This window comes from Monodon monoceros, unplaced genomic scaffold, assembly GCF_005190385.1.
Source record: "Monodon monoceros isolate NGI ecotype Baffin Bay Population unplaced genomic scaffold, NGI_Narwhal_1 Super_Scaffold_4, whole genome shotgun sequence".
NCBI lineage: Eukaryota > Metazoa > Chordata > Mammalia > Artiodactyla > Monodontidae > Monodon > Monodon monoceros.
The window spans coordinates 57,728,662-57,741,473 of record NW_021703781.1 but is presented as its reverse complement, the minus strand read 5'-3'; the positions used below and the strand labels follow the sequence as shown (position 1 = coordinate 57,741,473).

At 50.9% G+C, this 12,812-nt stretch overlaps 1 protein-coding gene across 1 annotated transcript in view; it reads left to right on the top strand.

The window, feature by feature from the left end:
- COL17A1 (collagen type XVII alpha 1 chain) overlaps positions 1 to 12,812 on the top strand; it is a 52,327-nt gene that overhangs the window by 11,627 nt on the left and 27,888 nt on the right. Inside the window, exons 5-15 of the mRNA XM_029245102.1 lie at positions 487 to 621; positions 2,787 to 2,834; positions 3,743 to 3,778; positions 4,793 to 4,840; positions 6,221 to 6,364; positions 7,594 to 7,752; positions 8,357 to 8,428; positions 9,684 to 9,755; positions 10,582 to 10,650; positions 11,734 to 11,895; positions 12,270 to 12,350. Coding sequence (XP_029100935.1) covers positions 487 to 621; positions 2,787 to 2,834; positions 3,743 to 3,778; positions 4,793 to 4,840; positions 6,221 to 6,364; positions 7,594 to 7,752; positions 8,357 to 8,428; positions 9,684 to 9,755; positions 10,582 to 10,650; positions 11,734 to 11,895; positions 12,270 to 12,350 — 1,026 coding nt within the window. The remainder of the gene's footprint in view (positions 1 to 486; positions 622 to 2,786; positions 2,835 to 3,742; positions 3,779 to 4,792; positions 4,841 to 6,220; positions 6,365 to 7,593; positions 7,753 to 8,356; positions 8,429 to 9,683; positions 9,756 to 10,581; positions 10,651 to 11,733; positions 11,896 to 12,269; positions 12,351 to 12,812) is intronic.

Here is a 12,812-nt window from a genome sequence, read left to right as displayed (position 1 = left end):
CACACACACACACACACACACACACACACACACACACACACACACACTACCGCTGAAGCCATTTTTAAAATCTTGGAATGACACTAAAGAAAAGACCCAAGACAGGCAAACAGCTGGGCTGACCAAGTGCAGCGCCTGCCCTTACCTCTCGAGGAATACTTCCACGTGGGGTTGTATTCTAGTCCACCCAGCAGAGCTCTACGATTGCAGGCCAGGTCCTCAAGAAACATCCCGCTTCTCCATTTCCATGCACTTTGGCCACAGACATAAAGGACCTCCCTACCTTCCAGTAGCAATAATTCCATCTCCCATTTCTGAGCAGCCGCGGGAATGCTGAGGGGTGGATCCTTTCGGACGTGCTCTCCTGAAGTCCTCTGGCCCCTCCATAGGGCCCTCCTTTATTAGGAGCAGCCTGTGTGCATTTAGTGGAACCGAATGTCAATCTGTGAAGTGCTCTGAGGGTCTGTGCTTTTTCCCCTCTTGTAGGTGGGAGCACACGAGGCAATGCCTCTACCTCCAGTTACAGGAGGGCCCCTGGTGAGTTGGCCTCCACTCTGCCCAACTCACCAGGCTCGACCTTTGAGAGAAAAACTCACGTCACCCGCCATGGAACATACGAAGGTACCGGTCCCACAGACTGTAAGAGAGAGCTACTCTCTTCCCTCAGTAACTTCTCTCATCCTTTGAACACTGAAGCCTCAGCCATCTGTCTTCACCTGGGCCTTCCCACCTTTCTTTCCACTCTTGTTTCGGTTCTTTTATGGACTCAGGTTTCTTGGGGATTTTGTTGATTTATCGACCCCTCATTTATTCATTTATCCATTTAGTCACTTTTTCAGCTGGTATTTTATCAGATATCTACCAGGCGTTTAATGCCGTGCAGAATGCCTTGATGGATGCTTAAATGAATCAGACCTGGATCTTGTCTTCAAAGGGCCTAGAATCTAATAGACAAGTTAAGATGACAGATAAACTATAATGTAAAGTAGAAGGGGATTATCATTTCCAGTTGGGTCTTCAGGGAAGAGTCTATGTGGGAGGTGGCATCTGAGCTGGGCCTTCATGATGTGTAAGACCTTTACCCGATGGAGAGCTGGCCTGTTCCAGGCTGCAGGAACAGCAGCACAGCGAAGACGGGAGTCCAGGGCTCAGGTACGAGCAGCAGTGGTACTTGTGTGAAGAGAGATGGAAAGACTCAGATTCGGTGCTAGGCCAAGATGTTTGGGCTTTATTCTGCACACAATGAGGAGCCACAGAGATTTCTGAGCAAAAGCGTCCATCATGTCTGTGGTCCAGGGCTAGAACTCTGGTTGCCATGCTCAGGACAAATAGGGCGGGAAGAGGCTGAACACGGTGACAAGTTAGGAGGTGATCAGTAGTCCGGGGAGGGGAACCTTGGCCAGGACTGCGGTGGTAGCAATGGGAGCCGACAGGAGGACCTGGAGTGAAAGGTGTTGCAGAGCTGGAATTGACAGGCTTGTTAATTATTCAATTTTGGGGGGAAGGGAGAAAAAGGAGTCAGTGTTTCCACTGAGATTTCAGACACAGGTGGTTGGGTTCATTGTGGTGCCAACGACTGAAGCAGGGAAGCCAGGGGGAGGCCTCCCAGTGGATGAGTTCAGTTATTTTGTCCTAAGGTAGAGCTGCTGGCACAGCTTTCTGGTGGGGGTACCACGCAGGCAGTGGGACACACAGGACTTGAACTAAGGGGAGAAGTCAAGGCAAGACACCCAGTTTGGGGTTTTTTACAAGGAGTTGTTAGTAGAGGTTGGAAAACTGAAGGAGTTGGCCAGGGAAAGAGTTTAAAAGCAGAAGGGGGGCTTCCCTGGTTACGCAGTGGTTGAGAGTCCACCTGCCGATGCAGGGGACACGGGTTCGTGCCCCGGTCTGGGAAGATCCCACATGCCGCGAAGCCTGCGCGTCCGGAGCCTGTGCTCCGCAACGGGAGAGGCCACGACAGTGAAAGGCCCACATACTGCAAAAAAAAAAAAAAAAGCAGAAGGGAGCATAGAAAGATAAAGTTGGGGGAAGATGGAGAAAGAAGAGCCAGATCACAGAAAGGAGGAGGAGTCAATGGTGACGCCACTGAAGTCAGAGAGATAGAGAGAGAGAGAGGGAGGGAGGAAGCTCATGACCAAAAAGGAGAAGGCGAGAGGAAGACATCTGGGTCCTGCTCCTAAGGTTACTGGAGTTCCTGATGATCTGAAGAAACAGTTTTAGTGGAAAATAGACAAGCCAGGCGGCAAATGGGTCTAAGAGTGAATGGATATGGGTACCAATGATGGAGAAGCAGGATTAAGGATGGGTACCCCAGTAAAGGATTTTGACCCACGGCTGCTAGGGCTAGGGAGAGCCCCAAATCTCGGCCAGGTGGATGGGGTCACCACAGTGCTTCCTGCTGCTCTGCCGGCACGTGGGCTTGTCTCTTCATTTCACAAGGCCCACATCCGGGATGAGCTGCATGGAGTCAGAGAACCCCTGGTGCTGACAGCACGTTCATTTGATCAGAGCCGGTTCGCTGGTGTCAGCACTGCATAGGGCCAATGCAGTGGAGGACGTGAAAACAAAAAGGAAACGAAAACTTCCTGCTCTCCTTTGCTCAAACCTTGCCCCACCACAGTAGATCAGTGACCAGAAGGGAGTGCCGCAAGCACATCCATTGGGCGAATCCTGTTTAAATCTGGTGCTGAACACCCAGGCTGCAGAGCTTCAGAAGGGACCCACTCTCTGGGAAACCATTTGGGCCTAAGGGGCCATTTGTACTAAGTGTTTTCTCCTCTCTCCAGGGAGCTCCAGCGGCAACTCTTCCCCTGAGTACCCTCGGAAGGAGTTTGGTATGTCCTATCCTTATTTTCTGTAGAAATGGTCAAACGTGCCTGGCGGGGGTGGAGGGGGAGCATCATGAGTTAAGTGGATTCTTCTCGAGGAGTCTGACCTCTGCTGACCCCTCTTCCCTGCTCTTTATCCTGAAGCATCTTAAGGGGACTGTCAACCACATTCGTTTGCTGTCATAAGTCTTTGCTCGTGAAATGGCAAGTTATTCATACAAGGCTCAGGCTTGGACAGATAAGCCCTCAGGCCAGGCAACAGTCATAGGATTTTTCCTTCCACAGGACCCACAGAGACCTCCCTGCCAAGGGGAGCAGGGCTTAGAATGCGCAGATGTCAAACATCCCAGCACCTCCTCCAAAGCAGTCTCAAAGGGACACATTTTAACCAAATGAAACCCTAGGCTGTATCTTCACATGACCTTAAATCTTTAGTCCACATTCTTGGGTTCTCACTGTGCATATGAATTTATGATATGATCATTGATTTTACAGTGATTATAATTTCATGCATTTATTTGCATACAGTGGGAAAACGAAGGCAGTCTCTACAAAAGACCTGGAAAGGGAAAGACCTGGCAGTCTTTCGATACAGTTGATCGGTGTGGTCAGCCAGTCCGAGTGGATCATGCTCCCAAACAATTTCCTTAGTTAACACTAAGTGTGAGCCAACTTCACATTCATTGGCTAACTTAACACCCTAAATGCACTGAGGCTTACAAAACTTTCTCTGCCCTTTGGCTATGTGGGCATGATTTACTACGCATGCACCATACATTAAGGCTTCTATCTGGATATAAATGCACTATGAAAACAACCTCCACCTCCCACCCAAATAGGTCTTCCTCCATGTCACAAATATTTAGCATGCCACCTCTTATATGTGCCTAATATTACTTTCCTTTGTTTCTCAGCGTCTTCTTCAACCAGAGGACGGAGCCAAACACGAGGTGAGCTCTGTTGCTGGATTCAGTTCAGTTCATTCAACCAGTATTTTCTGAGCTGCTAACGTGTGTCCAGCTGTGAGCCAGGAAATGTGAGGTGTAAAGAATGAATAAGTCACGACTTCTACCCTCAAGGAGCCTGTAGCATCTGGGTATCTTCCGCTGGCTCCATGAGGGTGGGAAGGGTAGATTTTGACAGCGACTTAGCAAGTACACGGAATGGTTCGCACTGCTGTGGATTGTCTGAAGGTGCTGGCGTCACATCTGGTTTCGCACCCGGCCTCCTGGGTGACTTTAACAAGATGTGCTGTAATTGCCTTTGTGCAGCAAAAAGTGAGCACAAGCCCTTCTTTTTCATCGTTCCAGGGGACAAAGGGCTCCCTGAGAGTTTTGCACTCTCCACAACTGCCTGTAGGAGGGAATGTGTCCTGGAGAAAGCTGGCCTTGATATATCCGGTGAGGGTGGCAAGGAGCGTGTGAGGGCTATATGGAAGGCAGAATTCTTCACAGGCCCTGGGAGTTCTCCACGACCAGTCTAAACTTCCCAGGGGCCTGGTTGTATTGGTAACTGGAAAGTTAGGCACATACCGACCACCTACAACTTTAGGCTGACAGTCCGATAGAGGCCCATACTCCACCTGAAGTTAATAATGTTAAATCACCCACTTTCTGCCCTAAAGAGGCCAGAATGGCTAAGGAAACACTACAGGCTTTAGAATTGTCTTGCTATATTGCGGAGTGGGCCCTGTGAAAGGGGCTGGTCATTGCCGATCGTGACGGAGTCTCGGGGCTCAGCCTGGCGTGTCTGCTCCAGGCGCCTGGGAGGTTAGCTGTGGGCAGGCTAGGGGGTGGAGAGAAGACGCCTCTTTCTAAGCACCCTTCCTGGGCACACCTAGCTTTTCTGTTCCCAGGACACAGATTGCAGAGCAGCCCAAAGATAATCTGCCGCTCAGAGCTCAGTGTCAGGCACTGCGAGCCAGGCTCCTTCATTCACAGCTTCTCCATCTCTCCCCTGTACAGAGAGCGAGATCCGAGTTCGACTGCAGAGTGCATCCCCATCTACCCGATGTAAGTGCTCAGGTCTTGGGAAGGATCCAGGAATCCAGGGCTACTGCTGTGTGTGTGTGCACGTGTGCGCGTGTGTGTGCAGTCACTCCATCATAAGTGACATGTCTAAGGCCTTCTGTGACGGGGACTCCGGGCTGGGTGCAGGGAGTGAGGAGCTGTGAGTCAGTCATGGTCCCTGATGCTTCACAGTTCACAGACTAAGGGGAGACAATAAACCTACCAACCGTGACAGCTCTGGGAGCTGAGGGAGTGGGGGCCACAGGAGTCTCCCCGGGCTAGTCAGTCACTTGAAGGGAGACTGAAGGGTGGGTCAGCTAGACTCAGCAAGATGAGAGGGCAGAGACACAGGAGGAAGGTTCGGTGCAGCTGAAGGAAAAAGAGCAGGAGGGGACGCAGTGGGGCTGGTCAAGCTTAGAGAAGGCTCAGAAGCAGAGTGCAAGAGTTTGAACTTTATCTCGAATGTCAAGGATTTCCCGGTCCCTGTCAGTTGACTGTGTTGGACTCCTGTTGTTTGCCATTTTGAAATGAGCCCAAATGGGTGAGAGCCAAGTACAAAGACTAGGAGGAGAAAGATCTGGGTCGAGTGGCTCAGCAATCAGAGCCTGGGACTTGCCCAAAGAGCTCAGGGCCTGGGCTGGACTCCAGCCCTGATGCTGTCTCACCTGAGTCCTTCCAGGCTCGGGGTGCCTGAGCACAAAGGATGGAGCTCTCGGGAGAGGGGCTGCCTGGGCAGTCCTCCAGCAACGTTGTCTGAAGATGTCCTGTGTGTTGCCCTTGCGCGACGCCTCCCTCCCCTCTGTTTGCCACCTCAGGAGGCACGGGGTGCTCACTCCACTGAATCACCTCGCTACAGATTATATCAGCCAGAGGGTCTTGCAATTAACCCACAGGAAAGCAGTGTAATATTTAAGAGTTATGGGCCACAAATTCCTTTTGACACTACAGAGCATACAAGGTCAGGGACCCAACACCTGAGGCATCCTGTACCCGGGATGAGACCACTGTTGAAGCATTTGTTTCAAGGGGTCTGGTGCTCCAACTGTCCTGGGTGTAAATGTTCCAGGCTGACAGTGTCTTCCAGCCACAGAATCTTCCCTGTGCTGTCTGATGAGGTCTAATTAGGAAATATGTACTGAGAACTTTGACCTCCTTGTAGAGGCACTGTATTTATGCGGCCACTAATATTACAAAACACCAGGTTAATCAGTGCTATAAATTGACAAAAGGCAAAAATTATAAGGCTAACGAAAAATGTCCCGGCGGGTGAGGTGGATGCTTCATCCTCCCTAGTATTCAGAGTGCCGCAAATGTTCCTCCCACTGCACTTGGACTCAGGAAGGGATCCTGGGCCTGATGAAAAAGTGGAGGATTCCTTTACAGGGACGGAATTGGATGACGTCAAGCGTTTGCTCAAGGGAAGCCGATCAGCAAGCGTGAGCCCCACCCGGAATTCCTCTAACACACTCCCCATCCCCAAGAAAGGCACCGTGGAGACCAAACTGGTGACAGCGAGCTCCCAGTCAGGTAAGCCCCACAGCCCCGATCTGCTGTGGAAGGAAGGGAACAAGGTGGCAGATGTGTCCGCGCAGGGCTTTCAGGCCGTGGCAGAGACTTCACAAAACCCTGAGCATTGCTCTTCCTGCAGCGTGAAAATGTGGGCTGCACCCTTCTCACCCCCGTCTGGTCAACCATTCTATGTGCTGGCTATAGTCCGGCTCTAGAGCCTAGAGATTCTCTCCCAGGAGATTCTTGACATGTCCTGGGAATGTGTTGGCCAGGTTCCCTGAATGAAGACTATTGGGGAAAGTTGCAGTGTTTTCTATCATTCACTCATTCATCCAATGAACATTTATTATATGCCAAGCACCGGGCACTGAGGAAAGACAGTGAGCAGGATGGACACGGCCACTGCCTGTGTGGATGTGAGGGCCTCTGGGGGGAGTCAAGCAGGATGAGTGTAGTTCAGCATTCATATATCATGTGCTTACCAAGGGCAAGGTCTCTGGGGGGAGATGAGGAAAGAAGCCAGTTCTGCTATGAGGTGAAGCTTTCCTCTCATTCACTACTGAAGAAAAACCATCTTGAGATAGTGATCTTGTGTTGTTCAATATAAAACCAAAACCTCAGGGTACTTTGTGACCTGAGTGGCTAACTCCCTCTCAGATAAGAAATAGGCAGAATTGACTTCAGACTTGAAGAAGTACCCATAGCCCCTCTTGGGGGCAGAGTGCCCCTTGGGTCTGGTTGGCACATGGGAATGTTTAAGGAGGGTTCAACCGGAGAAGGCTGCCACCCGTGCGGCGTGGCCTTGGGACGGAGGGCTTCCCTACCTGTGCTGCTGTCTGCCTGGAATTCTACTGTAAGGGAGTCTCGGGTCCATGGCATCTTTGAAGGTGGAGTCAGCAACAGAGGGAGAGAGAGACCGTTGGTGGGGACAATGCACCAGGAGGTGGCAAAGGGGGCTTAGCAGGAGAAATGGGTGGACCGCAGAGCAAAATTTACCTACCTCAGATTTCACCAAGAGCCAACAAGAATTTCTAACCCAAGAGGTCAGGTTTTCACCAGCTCTGAGATTTCAGACAGAAGTGATATGACCAACTGTCCCAGTTCACCTCAGACTGAGGGGGTTGCCAGGGCATGGGATCTTCAAGGCTAAAACCAGGAAAGTCCTGGCAAACCAAGCCCACTGGATGCCCCCAGTACAGAGGGGGTTTGTCTCTCACTGGGGTGTGGTCGGGCATGTCTGTTTCCAGTGTCCGGCACCTATGACACAACCATCCTGGATGCCAACCTTCCCTCCCACATGTGGTCCTCCACACTGCCGGCAGGGTCCTCCATGGGCACCTATCACAACAACATCACAGCCCAGAGCTCATCCCTCCTCAACACCAATGCCTATTCTGCAGGATCAGGTACGTGGCTCGCAGTGCACATCCCCTCCCAGTCCTAAGCCCTCCACGCCTTATGATGGAGCTGAATGGCCCCTCCAGCATTTGCCATCCCCAAGGCTTCTTAGAGGGGCTTTCTGTGGCCAAGCATCCCAAGATTTTTCCGCTGGAACTTCAATTCAACTTCTATGGCATTTCCTCTGGTGGGTCCCGTATGGAAAGGACTACATGGTACAGTGTATCCAAAAAAAAAAAAAATGTAATGGGAAAGAACATGAAAACAAATGTAAGGAACCTGGTTTCACTCCATGTGGATTAACTGTGTGACCTTAAGAGGTCATTTAACTTCTCTGGGCTTAAAGTGCCTTCTCTGTAAAATGGTCACTAACAAGAGGGGCTTAGCTGGAACTGATGTCCACTCAAACCCCACCGACCTGTGACCGCCCATTGGCTGTTATGACCCAAGGCACACCACACACTAATGGTTGGTTCCGTGCTGCAAAGCAAGAGCCCAGGTTTTTCCTAAAAACAGAAATGTAACACAATGCAGTGCTGGCCTTTCTTCCTGTGCTTCTTTGCCCCTGTTCTGTGTGGACGTCCTCTCACCAGCCTTCTTCTTCCCCCACAGTCTTTGGAGTTCCAAACAACATGGCCTCCAGCTCCCCAGCTCTGCAGCCTGGAATCAGCACCAGCTCCTCAGGTCGGTGCTTGCCAGCTTGAAACAAACAGGGATGCTCTTGCCTAGTGAGGACAATGGAATGGTTTGTAGGGAGGATGTTCTTCCTGACCGAGAGCGTAAGGACTTCCTCCACGCCCATGGCAACGTGGAACCAGCAGCCAAGGAGCTGCGTTAGAAGGCACAGAGCCTGCCCTCCATAGGAGACTCGGCTCAGTCCCGGAGGGAAAGGGCTAAGGGGGAGGGCGCCGGAGACCACACTTACGTGCTTAATTCTGCTCTGGTCTCCTTACTTAATGGGAGAGGTGGAGAGATGGAAATAAAGGGGCCAAGTGAGGCAGAGCTCAGGACATTTTCAGGTGGAAAGCATTGTTAATTTAGAAAGAGCTTAACTTCACATCTTTTTATAAATATTGCAGTTCCTTGGGGGCTCGATAATGTTACTGCTTAACGTCCAAGGCAAACATAGGATCATTTTAAAGAAGTATGTGTTCACTCTAGTTCCACATACATCGTAATAGCCTATACGTAAATAAGTTATCCGCCCACATCTTTTGTTAAAGCAATCTGCCTCCTCTCTGTGATATCATGACTAATAAATGCGGTGATGTGAGCCTCCCTTATTTCCTTGGCTGGTATTCTTGGCTTCTGATTTTAACGCCTCCAATTGACTAGAGTCCCACAAGCCCAGAAGACACCAGCTTCATGCTTTGTTCCTCCTAGACAGGATGGGATAAGAGAAGCTGTTACCTGGGGAGGAATCAGCTTCTGCACATTGTTAAAAACAAACAAATAACCAGCCTTTGAAATCGTAATGGGGGCGAGGAGAGTTTTGTGTGTTTGAACCAAGAAAAGAAAGGAGGAAAACTAGGGTCCTGCCCAGTCAGTGCTTCTTAGCCTCCACTGTGTCTGTATCCACAGTTCCCACACTGTACACCACGGCACCCAAGGGTCCTGCAGGGAGGGGAACCCCTGGGATATTTTAAATTTTTGAGGCATACAGCAACAGACCCTATGCGAACTACCGCTATTAAGTTGTGTGAACCTAACTACTCAATAAATGGAGCTTAGTAACTTTTGCCTGGGGTAGGGAGGTGGGGTATTAAAAAAATTGCCACGTCAGTGAGAGTGTGGGAACTGAGAATGTCCGGGATCTCTGTCATAGACAAAGGCATTACTTGTGAAAATGGTTTGGGGAGCTCCTGGGACTGGCTGCCTTAACCTGGGGGGGGGCCTCATCTATGTACCTGCACTCATCTGTCCTCAATTCCTCTCACAGTGTTTGGCATGCAGAACAATCTGGCCCCCAGTTCACCCGCCCTGTCCCATGGCATGGCCACCACCTCCACAGGTCCGTAACTGGGGTTTGGAGCCTAGGGGATGGGAAATAACGCCTCTTTGCAGCTATAACTCACAATAGCCCTTTTCAACAAGGGAATTAGAGGGGCAAAAATGTCCCTAAAAATCAATCGACCTTTCCCACCAAAGAAACAACCCTCCACACCTCGACCCGGAGATGCCAAGCTGAATCATGTGCTGGCACAGACATGAGTGGGAGCCTGTGCTGGGGGTGGCTCCTGTATATCCCCATGTCTCACTGCTGTCCTTGCCAGCCCACTGTCACTGCAAGTCAATCATCTGGCTGACTTTATAGTGCACCCGGCGGGGTGGGGGACAGAAAAGGTGGGAGCCTCAGCCTTTGAACTCAACCTGCTTACTGTTAAGTTGGAGTAGAAAGTCTAAGACACATGAAACGTCTGGGGGATCCTGTTAGAGAGCATGAATCAAGCTGTGCAGAGCAGGTGTTAGCTGAAGGAATTCAGAAGGGAAGGAGATGTGGGAGGGTCTGGGAGGACTTCACAGGGGAGGTGGCCTTTGGAACGGTCCTCCAAGGATGGGGATTATATCATAGACATTTTCATCTAAACTCACTGCTGCCCCCAAGGTGGGAGAGAGTTGATTCCATTATTCATTATTATTCTGTTCATTATTATCGGGTTGGCCAAAAGTTCATCCAGGATGCTACCAAAAACCCGAATGAACTTTGTGGCCAACCCAATATCTTCCTCTCACCTGGGGAGGCTGCCTGTCTGCCAGGGCGGGTCAGGCTGCTTCCACCCAGTGTGGAGCTGCCCTCCTATGCTGGCTCTGCTCATTCATAGGTTCCTCTCTTGCAGCATATGGTGTGAAGAAAAACATGCCCCAGAGCCCTGCCGTTGTGAGCACTGGGGTGTCCACCTCCACAGGTGAGTGCTGTCCCCAGCTGCTGGGGGCAGGCTGGCACACAGGAAGAGCTGTTTCTGAGTGACACATGGCAGGAGGGGACATAACCCATTGGTGGTCTGAGGTCTGCAAATGGGACTCACCCCACGGGCCTCTTGGTTGTTTTCAGGAGTGGGCAGGTGGGTATGCCCCTTACCTTACCTTGGCCTTCCTGTCCCAGGGAGCCAGGAAGCTCCACACCTGCCCAGGGTCAGGCACTCACACCCCAGCCCCCACCCTTGTTGGAAGCCCCTGGCCTGGTTACTGGTTACCCATCACAAGGGCCAGGGCGCCCCCCAGAAGCTGCTGCACCCTCCCTACTTCCCGTGGAATCTATCAACTTAGGCTGCCACGAGTCATGTGTCCATCTCTTCCGTTGCTCTGATTCTGGTGCGTTTCCCTCCATTCAACAACTCATTCATTCAAAAGCTGTTTACTGAGTACCTGCTTTGTGTGAGACCGTGTTCTGAGTTCCCGGATTACAGACATAGGCAAGGAGGCTAGATTCCTGCCCTCACCAGGCTGACAGTTCCAGTGGAGGAGGCAGATAACAAACAAGTGGAAAAAGTATACAAGATAGTTACAGGAAATGACACATAATTGAAGGGCCGACATAATGGGGTGGTAGAGACAGGCCTGTGTGTACGCTGGGCGGAGGGGTCAGGAAAAGTGCCCCCAGGCTGCAAACACTTGAGACCTGCAGTTAAAAATGAACCCACCCAGTTGATTAAAGAAAGGCCTGCCTGACACAGCAACTTTTGACCATTCACTGAAGACCCTGTAATGTTCAGGTGGGGGGCAGCCCCTCAGGCCAGCCTCCAGCACTTCTGACATTGACCCGACCTCCTGATGGCCAGGCCCAGCTAGGCAGGGGAGGGTGTCTCTGGTCCCCAAGATGCTTCTTAGTAACCACGGCGAGCAAGAGCAGGTGACCCTCCGACACACCCACTAACCCTTTCTTTTCCTCCACCCTCCTTCCCTTCCTCTTCTCCTTCTTCTGGTCATTTCTTCCCTCTTCCTCTCCCTCCACATTTTCCGTCCTCCTCACCCACTTCTTTCCTCTCCAGCCAGCACTACAAGTGTCCAGAACAATGACCTCTTGCACAAGGACTGTAAATTCCTGATCCTGGAGAAAGACAACACACCTGCCAAGAAGGAGATGGAGCTGCTGATCATGACCAAGGACAGCGGGAAGGTCTTCACCGCCTCCCCCGCCAGTGTCACTGCAAGTACGTGGGAGCCCACGAGACTTGGGTTTTGGAAGAAGGACAAACAGTGTAGACAAATGTCCTAGCAAGATGGTTTGAGACATTTGAATGATGAAACCACAGTCATCCCATTCAAATGGAAAATGGCTGACAAACAGGGTGTCCCAGGGTCTGCCTTGAATGCAGACAAGTCAGGGAAAGTCCAGCAAAGAGCTCCCAGAGTGTCTTTGGGCAATAATAAGTCTCCTAACCACAGGCCCAGACTGGGGGGGTTAACCCCGGGAAAGCAGGCCCTCTTCCTACCAGGCTAACTTCTACCTCCACAAGCGGGAAAGGATGTGGGGTGGCGGGAGCGGGGAGACAATACCCGGGATCATCGTGGGTTGCGTGCACAGCTTCTTTTTCAGAGGACACCCTAAAAAAGGAAAAGCAAGCTGCATATGCCACTGACACCTACCTAATGTCAGAAGCTAATGGTAAGAGCAAATCTGATGGCTGTCCATTTTGACTCCGGCCAATCCATCTGTCATTTATTTGTCTCCCAAGACCTCAGTACTCTGCGTGTGGTCCTGGACCAGCAGCACCTGTGAGACCTGGGAGCGTGTTAGAAATGCAGAATCCTGGGCCCTAGCCCAGACCTGCTGTGTCGGAGGTTGCATTTTAACAAGCTCCCCTGTTGATTCATGTGTGCTAATTATAGAAGCAAAGTGTTCTCATGGTACATCTAAAGTCCACAGTGGTATTTTTTTCCTCACCTTACTTGTCCTCCATAATTTTCAGAGCTAATAGAAAAAGGCTTTTCAAAGCACTTGCTAGCTTTATTTTTTTTCTTCCCAAATACCTGGATTCTGTCTTGGATAACCACATTTCTTCACTGCTCTGCTTCCTATGTATCTCTCCAAATCACTGATTTTAAGGAGGTCAGTAAAGGAAGAGAA